The sequence below is a fragment of the Eurypyga helias genome, unplaced genomic scaffold (assembly GCF_000690775.1).
Source record: "Eurypyga helias isolate BGI_N326 unplaced genomic scaffold, ASM69077v1 scaffold15404, whole genome shotgun sequence".
Classification (NCBI taxonomy): domain Eukaryota; kingdom Metazoa; phylum Chordata; class Aves; order Eurypygiformes; family Eurypygidae; genus Eurypyga; species Eurypyga helias.
The window spans coordinates 34,542-51,104 of NW_010245841.1; the positions used below are offsets into that span (position 1 = coordinate 34,542).

General features: G+C 40.6%; 1 protein-coding gene across 1 annotated transcript in view; it reads left to right on the top strand.

The window, feature by feature from the left end:
• The window catches only part of LOC104508554 (transcription factor SOX-5), a gene marked incomplete at both ends in the record, with an annotated part of 132,789 nt that overhangs the window by 33,248 nt on the left and 82,978 nt on the right, over window positions 1-16,563 (top strand). The window contains one exon of the mRNA XM_010150213.1: window positions 15,564-15,585. Within this exon, the coding sequence (XP_010148515.1) occupies window positions 15,564-15,585 (22 nt within the window). The remainder of the gene's footprint in view (window positions 1-15,563; window positions 15,586-16,563) is intronic.

The window sequence follows — 16,563 nt, forward strand, 5'->3', positions numbered from 1 at the left end:
CAAACTTATCTGAGTTTTCACAGGAAAAGAAGGGATTAAACTTTGCTGGTTAAAATATGGATTTTTAATTTTTTTTTTAATAAAAACTATCCTAGTTCGATTGAGATAAACCTACTCAGATCTAATTCTATCCAGTCCCTGGGAAAAGTGGGCCTTAAGATGTTGAGCCTATTTGCCCAATCCCTTTTTTTAGAAATAAAGATTAGGGTAGGAAGTTTGGTCCTTATCTCTAAGGTTCTTACTGCTTCAGAAGGAAACTGAAATACTTACATGAAGGACACTTTCTTGAACTCGTGATTTGTCTTCACTCAGATTATTTCAGAAGGCTTTGGCAATGTAGATTTCCCACAATGCTTGGCTATTTTTGTTTTACATATCTTAGAGGAACTATGATAAATTGTTGTTACTGCCTATTAAACAGTAGAAAGAGATGTCAAAATGCTCCAGTGACTTAAAATTCAAATGTTACTGCATGTGCATGGAAACTTTAATCTGGAAGCATCATCCCCTATTTCATAACTGCCAGGTGTGATTCTTCTCTGCCTTTTCATCCCCTGTGGTTACTTACAGCTCTACAAATTAACATTCAATCACTATGTTTTACTTGCGTTTCACGGCTGATTTGCACAGATATTAGTATTAGTGTATGATCCAGATCTTATGGAGCACCGTCATCAGTGGATCTTGGAATAATTTTTTTCCTTTCTTTTTCTTTCACTCTTTTTTTTTTTTTTTAAAATATCCTGTTTTTCACACCAGGGGAATTGAGGACAGAGGAGAAGCAGCTTGCACATTGTTAGGCTGTAGCTCATTGCCAGAACCAGGAACAGAACCCAGATTGTCAGTCGGCTCCCATTGGGCCACGATGCAGAATGTGAACTGAAGTGCAGAGTTATGAGAGATTCAGACCTTCTAGGTTTTTATCCTTCGTCTCCATTTTTACTGTTTTTCTATACAATTTCCCGTTTCAGTGATAGAAATGGGATACAGACTGCAGCGGCTGCGGGGGGAGAATGAGGCAGGGAAGCACGCAGCAACAATCCCTGTTAGGTTCAGAGTCGGATTTCTGTTGGTACCGTTCCACTGAATCACATCACTAGAGTTTAATGCAGAAAATCTGATCTGATCCATCAGTAAAACTGGAGTGAATAAATGGTAAAACGTATGCGAAGGTAAATTTCTGTCCTCTTCAAGGTGAGAAGACAACCTTCCTTGCATTTTGTATATTTTCTGTGTTTAAAATTTTTTAGATCCATTCATTGTAACAAAGCCAAGACTTTGTTAGCACATACATTGCTTTTTCAAGCATCCCTTGATTCCGTGAAAACTGCCTAAACAAACGGGAGTGTGAGGTACTTACCCGTCATTATGCATGAACCCTCTCCTCACCTTGACCACTGTTAGGTTTTTATTCCGTTCTGGCTGTGCTAAAGTCAGTGGGATGCCTGCCCATGTTGGGGTTTTTTTGTCCTGGATTGATCTGCTCCAGCTCAGAGTGGTTCATTCACTGACTTGATTTCTTTTCAGGTTCTGGTTACTTAACCTGCTTTCATGCCAGCCTCAGGTCTCTGGTTACCTAAGGCCAGCTTGTTGTATTTACCAGGCACAAATGGCTGTGCCTCAGGCCTGCTTTTCCCTTCTCTCCCCCTTCTTCTTCTGTTTTTCATTTAATGGTTTGCTAATAATGAAACCACAAAGGCAACAGTAGGGGCGGCATAAACACATGCTAACCTACGGGAGAGTTGCTGATGTTTTAGAATTAAAAAAGAAAACAAGATTATTATGATAATAAAAGCCAAGACAGGTGCTGGGCACTTTGTTTATTCGCTGATTAAAACAGTCACAGTATGACATCTTCTCATATAATAAACTAAAGAGGGAGGTGGATTATTGCATTGCCAACGCTTTGAGTATAACTTAACAGAGAATATGTGAGGACCATCAGATTTTAAGGGTCACCGTGTATCACTGCATGCCGTGAATATACCTGTTTTGCAGGGTAGTGGGCAAGAAGACAAATATTCAAAATAATTAGTCAGCCGCCAGAGCATTCATTTCCTTCTCATTTGGCATAGTCCCATGTTAAGTCCCCAAGAAACAAGAGGGGGGACTGCCTAAATCTGTTCCTGAATAGGATGTCAAGCAGTGGAGGCAAGACATATGTTGCCCTCCTGGTTTCTCCCATTTTCATAGTAAGATGCTTAGCTTCTGTTAGGTGATCGTGAGCCCTTATCCTCTCTTAAACCAATATTAAGGTGTTTGAGTTTTAAAAATTCTTAATCCTGTTCATCCTCCCCTGAATTTACTGTGCTTGTATTTTTATAAAAATGCTTTCTAGATTTGTCTTTTTTTTTAATAAATCGGTTACCTCATACGCGGGAGAATTTTATTTTGTGGAAGAAGGTTTTAGCCAAAAGTGCCCTCATTTTCTGTCCTTTAGGATCTTTACACTTGCATAAAGTTCTTGGTATAGCAGAAACTTCACTATGTTGGGAATTCCATCTTTACACTTTCACGTTCGCATGTGGTATGGATTCTCTGCATTGGGCAATTAACAACCTCTTCTCAGCCTGATGCTCTAAATCCGCAAATGCAGTACATAGATACTTTTTTCTTTGTCAGGCTGCTTCAGGCTAAACGTTTAGACTGCCACTCAGAGTTAATTAAACACCTATTTGAAGTTAAGCTGTTGAATGGCAACTAAAATAAAATAGTTGTTCCAGCCCTGTGGAATGGTTATTGAGGTTGACACAATACTTTCTGCTTTGTCCCTTTCTACTTCTCCATCTCTCTACCTGCTCCATATGCTGCTTTCCTAGCTAGGGACGCGATATTTGGCAGACAAGAAACTACCTTTAGCAGAGGGTGCTAGCTGATGTTTCAGGAAGGATGTATGCAGAAATAATGCCAATAGTCCTCGTCAAAGTTCTGATTTTTGCAAGTGAAAGAAACGTATCCTTTATGAGAATGGTGTAATTTCATCTCTACCAACTACAGCTAAAAATACTGATCAGAAGAGGCAGCCATAGATCCAGATAAAACTGTTAAGCCTACGGAATGAAAGAATATACTGGGCTCTACCTTTTTTCCCCTTTTGTTTCCAGTTTCTACAGTTTTTCTAATCTCCTGCTGCCATGGGAAATAAGCGTTCATAGGGTAGGCAGCTCTCTTTTCACAAGACAGCTACTTGTAGGTGTATCAGGTTTTCTTCGGTAAAAATACGTTTCACTGACTTTGGGTAATTATCTAAAAAGATACTGAGGCAGGACACTGAGAGATTCAGTATTTGGTTTAAAATGGCCTGAGAAACAGACTAAGGCATAAAATTTTGTATTGATAAAATTTTTCATTTAAACTTTTTTTTTTTTAAGTGAAAGACTAAGATTTTTACCCAGAAGCATCTTAAAGGCATCTTAAGCATGAAGTCTTAGAAAGCAGGGAACTGTTAAAGCACCCATTAAAAGCAGTAATGAAATCCTTTGTCTGTAGGATGCGTTTTTTAGGGAGAATAGACAAGTGGTAAAGACAGAAGCCTCTGAGTGTTTGTTAAAGGTTAATACTTTCTGTAACCTCCTTTGCATGCTCTTTGCTGTCTCCTCAACATACACACACTTCTCTGCATTTCTGGAGTTCACTTACGATACTTTACATATACTGATTTTACTGATCAGCCGCATATACTGTAAGAGGGATGAAAGTGCTCTTGGGCTTCAGAGAGAAAAACAGGATGAGAATTAATTTCTTGTTCAGTTGGTGTCAGAAGCAGCTAGACATATGAAAGAAATTAGGATCTTCTTAGACTGCCTGTTTGATTTTAGAGGAGGCTTAGATGTTTGCTGAAATTTCCAGCCTTCCAATACTTACTCGTCAGTGCTTTTTTCATAGCTGCCACTGGAAAAAAGTTTATGTCACCAACGTAATGCATGTTTTTTAGCTGGGCTAACGTCTCTTTACTAAACGTTTTGTGTGTGTGCATGTGTAAGTCAGCACTGACAATTCAGCAAACCACTAGGACAGAAGTAGCTTTAATTGTAATCATTTTCAGTGTATCAATTGTGGTTTGCTTAGCTTTTCCTGAGGTTGTAGCGTAATCAAACTACAGCTGGTTTTGTCCACATCTTTCTTGGATGTGATAGTGCTACCAAATGCCTTCTTGCAGTGTGTATTTCCATCACAGGGGACTGGATGAGGTGTGAATGATCTGAAGAAGGCAAAATCAGTGGAGGGACCAATGTCTGTATCTTCTTTATCCACTGAATCCTGCAGGGAAAGCGGCTTCTTTTCTTACTACTGCTACTGCTCCTGTATGTTCCAGGTTGGCTGATTATTTGTACTTCTTCAGACATGGTTTCAGCCAGCTGTCCCAAGCAGTCTTCCTTAGAAATGCAAGGGGCCAGGCTTTAAGTTAATGAGTACAAACTTGGATTTGAGTTTTGGGCAAGTGCTTGCAGGTACACCTCCCACCTCAGGAGAATGAATTTCACAGGGTGCTGGGCACGAGAACCCTGTGGTTTTCAAGTGTATGTGTTCACATACTCACAACTCTGCAAAGGCAAAACTATTTTGACCTTCCCAGGACGTCCTTGAGCATAAGCATTATGCACATTACATGTATGGGAAGGTGAAGTTTGTAGGAGTTAGTCACCCTAAGTTAAAATATAGAGACCTGGTTCTTACAGCTAAGCAATAAAAGACCATGTCTTTCCTCAGACATGACCAACTAGAAGATCTGAATGATCTGTGAAGGGACTATTCTATTTAAACGAAGATTGTAATTCTTTATTGTCAAGCATTATGATCATACTATGATAAGATGGGGTAAAGGGTAGAACGCACAAGGCAGCAAAATATGAGGAATCCTACTCGTCTATTAGTTACATCATTGCTTTTTAATGACATTGTAAAGAATTGGTATTTCTTCCCTTTCTTCCTTGAAATACATAGAATGTTTCTCATGTTCTTTAATATTATTGTAGTCCTGTCCATGTCCAAGATACTGTTTACAGCACATTATGTCCTCTGTAGAATCTCAGACCTTCTGAACTCTTAATTACTCAGTGAGATTTAGATTTAAACCAAGAGGATTGTGTACTAGATAATATACCAGTTTAGTCTTGTCCTTACTCTACAGTCAAAGTTTATATGATACAGAGTTTATCTGGCTATGGACCTATGTTCTTTATGTTCTTTAGATGTACTCTGTGGGCAGTTAGCTGTTAAGCTTCAATATAGGGCACCAGTCTGTGATACCAGGTGTTTCTTCATGGCCAGCGAGTAAGAAAGGTGATAAATTAATTGTGATTCAAGTGCCTTAATCTCTAGGTAGAGGGAACATCAATCTTGGACAGAGACACTTACCTCAGATGAACTCATTAGCTGTCTTCCCAAAGCTTCTCTTCTTCCTCTATTCTTTATCGTTACTAGAAACATCGTGTTCCTCCCTATCAAGCAGATTCATATTCCAAGAAACCCTTCTTCCATGTCTCCTGTCCCAAATCTTGTTGATTAGTTTCATATGACATTTCTAAAATCCAATGTTTTCTTTTCTTCCACCTCAACCTTTGTGAATCTTAAATCTGTGTTGGTCGAATGAGTTCACTGCTGAGTCTTCTGCTGTCATTACACTTCCATTCTCGCCTTGATTCCCTGGTAGGACACCCCCCAAACACTTACGAGCATCTCTCCACTTCTGTCAGTATTATGGGACCCAACTCCTTCCTTCAGCTGAGGCATTAGCTCCTTGTTTTCCATAACACGAAGTTAATTTCAGTGTTGTTTCTTCAGAGTTCTTCGCAGATGTGTCTCTCGTATTTTTTCCCTTATAGTTCATTCTGATCCTGACCTGTTCTGCTGGTGATGGTTGCCTCATTGTTTTGTTTGTTCACTTTTCCTGTCCTGTCTTACACTTTATTCCAAAGTGCCCCAAATGTGTAGAGTAACCTTTCCAGAATGGTGCAAGCCTCTGTATTGCCCAAAATATTCCTCAAATTTTAATGCTGCTGTTACTTGCAGGCCATTAGCAAATCCGTGAAATCTAGGCTGGAGCCAAGCACAGCACCCTATATAATGTTGGTAGACATTTACTCCTTGCTACCTTACAGTGTTTCACACTTGTGGTATCTTGTATTAAAAAAAAAAAAAAAGTTATAAGAATGCTCATGACTGTCTTTGATCATGCACAGTCAGTTGTTGGACCTCTAGAGTCCTTTGAACTTTTTCACACTATAACTAATAAATGTTGTCAATAATAGAAAGATTCACTTCACTTACTTCCCTCTCTGAATTCACCTGGATTCTGAGAGTTTGTGTTTTTGTGTGACACAGCTTTGTGTTAAAGGGCCTTGGCTGATAGAGGGCATCAGTGTGATCGTGGTAGTAACGTCCCAACAATCTCTTGGTACTTTATTGCATGAATCCATAAACTTCTTCCTTCTGGTTAGATAATTATCCAAATGAACTCTGTCTGCCTACTCATGGGTCAATCTATCCATGTGTGTTCATGGCTTTTGACATTATTTGGGTTGGGGATTGCTATGAAACACGTGCCCAGCTTTGGTTCTGCAGCATCAGTTTCTCCCCACTTCCTACCGTCTGCTCACTAGACTTTAAGTTGCTATTAATGCCTGGACTCAGGGATGCTGAGGAGCAAGAGAGACTTCCTTTATCAGAGATGTGAGTAAATTTAAGCTTATTTTCCCATTCCCATTCTGTATAGGCCTCATCAAAAGTGCACATTGAATTGTAGTCTGCATCACGCACAGCATTCATTCCCCTTATGCCACAGAAAGCAAATAGTGGCAAAAGGCAAGCTGTAAAAAAAACCAAAAAGCACCTGATGTTATCTGTTCCCTCTTGGGAACTCCTGCAGCTTTCAGTACGTTTGTGTGCAGCTGAGTAAAAGGAAGGTAGCGGTGGGATTATTAGTGAAGAGAGCAGCTTAGGAGAGAGATGAAAAGGGGACCAGTTCTTACTCTGATTCTCTTTTTTCCCATGCAGTTAAAAAGAGAGAATCATTTAAACATGTTTCTGTCAAACTCCTTTCATTGGTCTCTTTTTCGCAGCAAAGTTGCCAGTGGTTTCATTCATAAGATGATCTTGAAGGTTGTTTCACTGTCACTGGGATATAGTCAAAGTATTTTGTAAAGGGTACCACTCAAGTGTAAAGATGCCTGGTAGGAAAAATAGGGCCCTTGCAGAAAAAGAGCAGCAGCCCATCAGATCTTGCTTTTTCAAACCAGGCAGGTTCCCCCATGGAAAGATTAATTACAGTCAGGTTTGGAAGACAGCCTTGCTGTGGGTTTTTTTTTTTTCTCCTAACATTAGAAAAGATAAAGGGGGTGATTAGTGTGCACAAAGCCTCTGATCAAACCAGCACTGAGGTTTGTGACAGGAGGTTCAAACACTTTATGGATCACTGGTGCTGACAGGTAGATCACACAAGCCTTAAACAGATGTTTAGTGAGAAGATGAATGTGTGAGATCTCAAACACGCAGGGCTCCTTTGCCTGGCCATAATAGCCTGTGAAGCATTAAAAACCTTCCCTTTTTTTTAGCTGCCCCACTAAAAAGGGAAAAAGGAAAGCACTAACAAGCTTGCGTTAAATTTAGGATTTTTTTTTTTTAATTGAAATTAAATATGGCCAGGTTCTTAAAGTTGTTCAACTTTTTCTTTGGGAAATGAAGGCTATTCATTTGGGATGTATGACCACAATTTGCCCTCTCTATAAAACTGTTACTGTGAGCCAATGAGTGTGCATGCTCTAACGAGGTGCATATGAGATGCTCAGTTGGAATAGAGATATGTTCAAATTAAATTACAAGAGTCTTTGTACCAGAGAGCTTCAGGGACAGGGTGCTTTTTATGGGATATGTGCACTCCGTAGGATACACAACATCAGCACAATGACTTGAAAAATACAGTAATTATGTAAGGCTTGTTGAGCAAACTGTATTTATTAGACCTCTTTGAAACATTTTGAATTGTTGATAGGAAGGGAGGAAAATACTGCATCGGTGCCATTTAGCATGAGAATTCAGAAGTTCTGGGCATGATTTTTAGTACCTTCTCAAGAGATATTATCTGTAGCCTTGCACTTTGTAGTCACAGAATCTCTCATTTGGAGGTGAAAATGTCCTGTGTGGGGGACAAGTGGAGACCCTCCCTGTCTAGCAATATATTAAGACCTTGGCAGAATGTCTGATGAATGTCAGACACCTGGAGGGATCTATTCAATTTAGAAATGGGCTCAAGCCAAAAAATTCAGAATCCAGTTTCAGATTTGAACACTCCGGAGTTCAAGGATTTTTTGGATAAAGGGTTTAAGCCACTCCATATAAATAACCAAATTACAGAATTTGGTCTGGACATGGATTACAAGCACCCCCCCTAAAATCCAAGAGTATTCTTTAGGGCTTGGTTTAGTTGGTCTGGAAAGCCCTGTTCCAGGGTCTGAAATCTTTGCCATCAACCTTGAAAGCAGTTGGTTCATAAGTGTTTTTTCCCTTATTTTTCCCCCATTTACTAGGTTTTAGTTCTTTTAAAAGAAATGCAGAAGAAAAGGTGTTTGTAAGCAACTTCCCAAATTATTTTTTGCCATCCATGAGCACAGGGCTGCCTGTTTGAATGTTTCCAAGAAAGTATTGTTCTTATGTGACAACAGGTCAGAAAGACTCTGCATTAATTACACTAACATATGGTTATTAACAGATTCTAGCTCAGGGAGCAATACTTTACAATGTTATCTTCCACATAGTCAGATGTTAGCCATATTGTCAGTGCTGGCAGCTATTGTTTCACTCATTTACTTCACAGAGCTAATTACTCCCTAATAATAACTTTACCTTGGAGTTTTTCACTTGCTTGTGCCAGCAAACCTGTTCACACTACATATGCTAATTATTGGCACTTATTCATTATGTTAAGATAGCTTTAAGTTCAAGCTGTGCAGCCTGGCTTTCGGTATGGAGCCAGCTGGCTGCAAAGTTCCACCTTTTTTTTTTTTTTTCTTTTTTTTTTTTTTAACTAAAGTCATTAAAAGTTTTAATATGGGCCTATCTTGTTCTCTTTACAAGATTTCGGTCTTTCAGGAATTCAGGCGCATAGTTGGTTACTCACAGACAATTTCAAGTTCATAAGGAGCTCCTGCTTTTCTTAGAATATTTCCCAGAGCTTGCAGTGGGGGTCTTTCTGTTAAGTGGGTTGTAAATTCATTTGCAATTTGAGCTACGAGGCCATTTACCAAAATGGATACTAATTTTCCTCCTCCCCCCGGAGTTCTAGCTCCTTACACTTAGGCTGGGAGTCCCAAGGCCTCTGCAGTGCCTGGTGAGGATGCTTGCTGTTGATTTTGTTTCTCTGCCCTTCCAATGTCCAAGTGCCTAAACCGTCAACGAGCTTTGTATGGGTGGATTCACTGATTTGTCCTGGGCTCAGCATAAGTACAGCAAATCAGATCATTCAGATTTGCAGCCTAAAACAGACAAATTTCATGGGATTTGGTCTACATCTTTCCAGAATTCTCAGTGATCCTTTTTCACACTCTAGAATAGTGCATATTCTCATAAAACCCAGAGAAATGCGGTGTCTTAGAAAGATAAAGTACTGTCCTTGATTTGCATGAAGAATTTTATGAATGCCAACTGAACATCTCCATGGGAATCAAAGACAATTGATGGCTGATCCTGGTTGATGTTGTGTGCATATAGATACGCATACAGTATGGGATGTTACAGAGCTGTTTCGGCTGTGACTTGGAAGAGTCCTGTGTCAGATCATCGTCTAGTGAAAATCAGCATAAGTGCTTTTCCACTCTGTGGTGAACTGGTCTGACACGGCAGGAAATTCCTAAAGAAATTATTTTTATCCAAGATGAGGTGAACCTATGTGAAAACTCGTTCATTTTCATCAGCAGAGAGAGAAGACTCAAACCTTCCATATGTAAGAATTCAGTCCGCATTGGGGAAAAAAGACATCTATTTCTGCCTCCCTGTGAGGTAAAAGCTTTGATTCTATAAATTTTTGAGCTACCCTGACATTACAAAGAAAAGGTGTATTTAAAGCTGCAATCTAGATAACTTTATTAGAAAAATTGCGTGCAGAAAACTACCATTTGGCCATCTTATCTTCTTGGTGTGCACATCATGTACGTTAGGATTTCTCTCCATGCTAATTGTAGTATCAAGAAAACAGGGATGAATCAAGTAGGATTATGTCATATTCAGGAAAGACTAAATCTCTTCTCTCCTGTATGCATGTGTACTTCCTTCCAGTGTCACTGTGAACTAACTGGGTTTGTATACCTCAGTGCTGAATTTGGCTATAAAATAGGGGAGAAAAAGCAGGACCCCTGAAACTGAAAGAAAATATTTACTTGAAATAAAAATACTGTTTCCTGCAACGTCCCATTTTACAGCCTCAGAGCATTAGACTGGATTCCCTCCTGTGTTACTGCAGTTCTGCTTCAGCATAATTCCAGTGATACCAATAAACAGTTTGTGATATCAATAAACAGTTTGAATACAATTCTTAATAAAACTGAAGCAAACAGACTTTTAGTTGAGCCATAATAGACGACTTCACAGACTTTTTCACTTCTGGAATTTCTTGGGCTAAAAATCAGGGTATTATTTAGTAAAAATACTGTGATTGTGACTTTATAGTGTAACGTCCAGTCTACATTATACAAAGGTCAGGGCTTTGGAGGGGAGTGTTTATCCTGTTCGGAATTGATTTGGAGCTGTGAAGACAAGTCATACACAGAAGGTGGGAGAGGAAGAACTCCAAACTCGACTCCTGGCACGCAGCTCATGCAGTCAGGGGCTGCATTATATGAGTAGAGCATGTAGAGTAAATCTAGCAGAGGTTCACTAGGTCACAGCTTCAGTTTGTGCTGGGTTTGAACCAAACCCTACGAACTGTGGTACAACTTCCTTGGGAGTTGACCTTTGCCTGTTTTTAGGAAAGGCTGATCCTAAAGGCCAGATCTGAACTCATTGTGGAGATTTGGACTGAGGCTGGAACTTTGTGGTTTAGACCCGGATCAAGAAACCCTGGTAGCACTGCTCAGACTCCTCTCAGTCTCTACCTCGGTGGTCTTCTGCTTTCCTGATGGACGTAAAACATTGCCAAAATAGCTGTACCACCTCTCAACAAAACATTACTATTTTATACAAGGAACTGAAGTGTGGCATGGCTGAAAACCTGAGCTGGGAAGCTCCTGTAGTGTAGGGCTGTGGCTGGGAATCCTGGTTTTAAGAACAATGGGAAATTGGGGGGGGTGAGGGGTGGCAGGGTGGGAAACCTGAGAGTCTGTGCGGGCAGTTAGATTGAGTTTCAAGTTAGTTTTCCAAAATTAGGCATGGTATTTCAAGCAAATCATACTGGCTTTTCCTTCCTAACTGCTCCTTCTGTGTGCCTAAATTGAAATTTGTATTTCCACACCCTTCCCATAACTCGAAGCTTCACAGCTAGTTATTGAATCCATTGGAGGTGAGAGTAAATGTCTAAACGGGAATTTGAGGAGGTAATGTTAGTATCAGGGTCCATCTGACCAGTGAGTGTGAGGAAAAGAGGAAGGTTGCAGGTTATTTTATCTGGACGGAGGAGGAAAAAACCCAACTTAATAGCAATTAAGAAAAGACATCCAGCAAAAATGCTGTGACAAAAACCTTAGGGACTTGTTTATATTTTTAAGGCAGTTACCTTGAGGAAAACCATGAGAGAACACTTTTTTCTTTTAATTAAAAAAAAAAAAAAAAGCTTAGTTTCTCCTCAGATACTTGGCACTCCTTAAAATCTGCTGGAGCCTGACGGACTATTCTGACGTTCTTAATGCACCTGAGAGTTACTTCCCAAACATGCCTTTCCTTATGCTAGATCTTGCCAAGATCTTTTGGATAAACCTCATTTGAAGTTTCTAGGACACGGCGGCGTGGCACGAAGGAGCCCTGGAAGAATTTTCAAAATACGATTAGCACCTATTTCTAAATCCCATATCACAAAAAGATCTTGGCCGAATCACCTGTAATTCAGCTGAAAGTATGTTCTTTGACAGCCGACCACCTGTAAAGACTTTGGAGGATAAATGACCTCTCATGAGAGAGGGGAGAACTAGTCAAAAAGTATCTAATCTAGGTATTTATCTGGGCTTTGAACCTTGTACGTTGAATTCTTGGGTTTCTAACAGAAAGCCAATCTTGGTCTTAACTGCAGACGGCCCTTGTACATAATGCATGTGGGAGAGCGGTAAATACACCTGGGACTGATGCAGCAGCGAGGGTTTACTGACTTGTTGAGGAGAGGCGGGCTACTTCCCACTTGGGCACAGTGCTTGGTATCTTCCACCAAGAGCAAGAAAACCTTGATGTTGCCTTATACTGTAACGTATGACATGAAAGCAGTATATATACATAAAAAACAAACCAGCTTAACTGTATTTTGGAGCATTTTAGAAGAATTTACTGTTACACATGTTTTGAGTCCCCCTGCCTGTAAAACCGCTGCATACCATAGGTCAGATAAACTTAGCAGATTCATTCGAAATGGCTTTTCTGTAAATAACGTTACGATGTTTTGAGTTGTTTCAAAACTACACGCAGGTGCTGTGGGCCACATTAGGAAACTGGGAGTCCTCCACTTTTGTTAATAAAGAAACTTTCATCTTGGCCCTCGTGGGTTACAAAACAGAGAAGCTCAGAAGTCCCTCTGACCTAGGACGGAGTACAGGTAATACGGCAGCTCCGTCGTACTGTGGAGGAGCTGGGAAGGGAAGGGCACGTCTGCGTGTTGGCTGCAGAGAAAATACGCTTCCAAGGAATCTGGGGTTGTACAGTTGTGTCCCTGTTCAGACAGCAGTGTATGCTGTGCAAGTGAAGCTGTCAGAGGTGTGTGATAAATAGCGTTTGCGCTCAGTTTGAGGTTTTCCCTGGGGTACCGCCATCTCTGGAGTGGTGCATGCTTGGATATGCGTGTGGACTCCTGTGTGTGGGGCATCTGTTTCGTGGGTACTGTGTGTATATATATATATGTGTAAATATCTGTACATGTGCACATACACACACATTTACATTTTAAAATAAATACCAGAAATGAGATTTATAGATAGCTTTTCCTCATTTGCTTGTGGGGTGTGTGAGACGTGTGCGCACACGTCTATTGGAAGAATGTGTGTGTTTATAGCTCTGTATGGGCACAGATGATGCGTGTGTGTGTACAGGCGCAGGCAAACATGCACTTAGATCTTAATACGTTAGATGCACGTAGATCTGCAGGACTCACTATTGACTTTAATTAGAATATCAGCGTAGACTTCTTGTAAAAATCATTAGAGTTATTCTTGACTTTTTCTGATTACATGTTAACATATTTCTTGTCTGAAGTGAGGTGAAGTGGAGGATTAGCCCATTGGTTGGGTCCAAGGAAAGTTAAGTCCCTGGGAAAAGCAAGGTACACAGGTAGACCAGCCTGTTGGTGTGTTCTGCTGGTCCTTCCCTAACACTCGGTCATTTCAAGCCATGACAGACATTGTCAGATCGAATATATGCTGTGCCGGGAGAGAGCCAAACCACTGCAGCTCTTGAAAAAGGCTTCTAAGCCAAACGTAGGCATTGCAGCGCTTCTGGCGTTAAAGGTTTTGAAACCGTTTGATTAACTGAAGATGCTTCTTCATGATTACTTAATGACACGGTGGGAGTTTGGAGCTTGTCATTAATATTGTCATTTGTCTAAAAAATATCTTCTAAGTGCTGCTTGGCACTGAGGTGACTAAGCAGCGCATTATTGCCTGAGCCTGGGCCTGTCTCGAGGTATTGTTAAATTTGTTGCGTCAGGACATTCTGCCGCGCAGCCCCGGGGGACCCCACGAAAGGCATTTGCAGGCAGGAACTTGAAATAAGCACAGCCTCAGCGTAATTGTAGCCAAACCGTTCCACAGAAGGAGTGTCTGTGTGTGGAGTCTGAGCGTCCAGCTGTTCGGAGGAGGATTACGAGGGTTTTAATGGAGAGCACAGATGGAATCAGTACTATTGTCCGGAGTATTCTGGGGCAGAGGCTAAAGTGTGAAGGATGATCAGTGGAGAGCTGATTGGAAAGGGGAAAAAAAAAAAAGAAAGAAAGAGAGGGGAAAAAAAAAATCCCCTTGTTCTCTAAGAGCAAAGGGATTGATGCTGTCCAATGGTGAGGGTGCAGAGGAAATAGTTCCCAAAGCTTGCTTTCATGGTTAGCAGGCATTGTAAAGATGGCACAGGTCATGTGTTGTGTGCAGCTGTTTAGAGGTTCTTACAGAACTGTTAGAGACTTAGCAAGGCCCATTATTCAAGGCACTAAGGCAGTTTTACTGGATATGGACTACTGCAATTGTATAAGCTCTCCATTGTGTGAGTACTAATTTAGAGTGCTGCCATAAGCCAGCCATACAATCCATGCTTCCCATGAATGAATGAGTCATCTTGATGAAAAGGCTCAGAGCACACAGCTCTGACTTTTAGTCTTAAAGGGACCTGATGTGTTCAGAATGGATCACATTTTAATGAACAAACGCGCTGGCAAAATATTTTGGGTTTCAACTGCTAAAATAATACTTTTCTTTTCAGAGAAAGGTATTGTACCCAAAGACTTCAGATAGATTTTCATTTGCCTTACCACATATTAGACGTATTTGTAGTTACTGATTCGTTATGGGATATTAAAGTGTTACTAATGCGCTTGTATAAACATAACAGGTTTCAAGGCCACTGGGTAAGCCAGCAATTTATGTCCTAAATCATTCCTTTAGGTGCCAAGGAGCCCCACGATTGTTTTATTCAAAACCATTTGACTAAAAAATTTCATTAATGATGTCCATGCACATACACAAGCAATGTGTTGTTGTACAGTGCTGCTGTCTTTTTATTTCCTTGCCTGCGAAGAATATGAGAACAGTTTTAGGACCTCTAACGTAGTTGCATCATTGTTTCGTAAAGTAAATTTTATTTTCTGTAGAATTCTTACTTTGATGGCTTAGAGTCACGTCAAAAAAAGAGGATTTACTCTCTGATAACAGGACTTAGATAGTCTTTGGGAACATCTAAATTGAGGGATGCAAGAGCGCTTCCCAAGTTCAGATGCGCGCCTTGTCCGGCCTTCATTTAGACAGACCCGCTAAGAGCCTTAGTTCAAATATGAGATCTGAAGCTCTGGGGACATCTAAACATGCACGACACCTGCTGATGCGATCCGAGAGTTTCCTGTATTTCTCTTTTCTGCGTGCCCTGAAACTGCTCCGGTCTAAACACCTAAACACTTAGCTCCTGCCTAAGGGCCGTCGCGATCCAGAAGCAAGGCAGAGCAGCGTAGGCCTCACCTGGAAGGCTGACCCAACAGGCACGGTGCCTGAACAGCAGTGACACGATTGTAAAAGGCAGCTGTTTCCTTTCCAACGTACAGCCGTTGAAGAAGGGGTGGTCCTTCCTTTTTTTTATTGTGCAGAAGCCTGGTGACAGCATAGCAGTTGCCTAAGAAATGGAAAGAATTGGACTGGGACTTCTGTTTCCTTAATGCACTTTACGCTGCGTCTCCCACATCTCAGGAGAGACAAGGCCTTTCTCCACATCTGCTGAAACTGGGCTTCAAGCAAAACGAGATACACTGTTCATGTCATAAACGGAGCAGAAAAAGAAGTGTCATAGCTCAGTATCCTGCTGATGATGTACATTTGTGCCTTTGTTCTGCTCCATAGATGCCTTGTGTTTGATTTTTTTTAAATTAAAGTTATTTTTTTTTTTAATTAAGTTATTTCGCCGAGTACCATTGGGGTCAATTTGTATTGACTTCAGCAGAGCAAGGACTCAGCACTAAGTTTCTGCAGGTCAAATTTTGCTCTTAAGAAAATAATGATTATTAAAAAGTCCCTTTCCTGAGCTGAATCCTACTTAAAAACTAAAGGCATTTAAGAAATCAAGTATTACTTTATGTTTCATCATGTTTACTGCTGGTTTCTATTTTGATCTCTCTTACTATCAAACTAAGTTTGAGTCAGCTTTAATTGGTTTAATTTTACTTGTTCCAGCAGCATTGCCAGAGTTGTACTTTTCAGATTCACAGCTCTGAACGAAAATATTCCCTGTGACTGGCAAGACAAAACAACAAAGTGGAAAAGGAATTATCAAAACGCTTGTATTTGCTTAGGTAAAATGCTTCCAGAACTGAAATTTGGAGCAGAAGATATGTAAGTGTCCTGACACTTTGTTAACTAATTTAAGTCTATCCTTATTGAAGTGTCTGAACTTTCATCCGCTTTATTGTGGATCAGGTCTATCACACAGAGCGTGTTAAGTCTCAGTGCCTAAATTCAAACAAACAGACGAAACAAAACAAAACGGTGACCGCTTCCAGTAAATATTTGCAGAATTGTTTCTCTTGCAAAAATACCGGGCATTTCAAATAAATCTCTGTATCCTCACTCACGCCAGCGAGCGAGTGAAGACTACTCAAGGGCTTTTCCCGCTGTCCCTTCAACCACCCTCGGTGGCCTCAAGCGCTGTCGTGTGGTGTGACGTGGTGAGAGCCATGCGGTTGGTCCGTTCCCG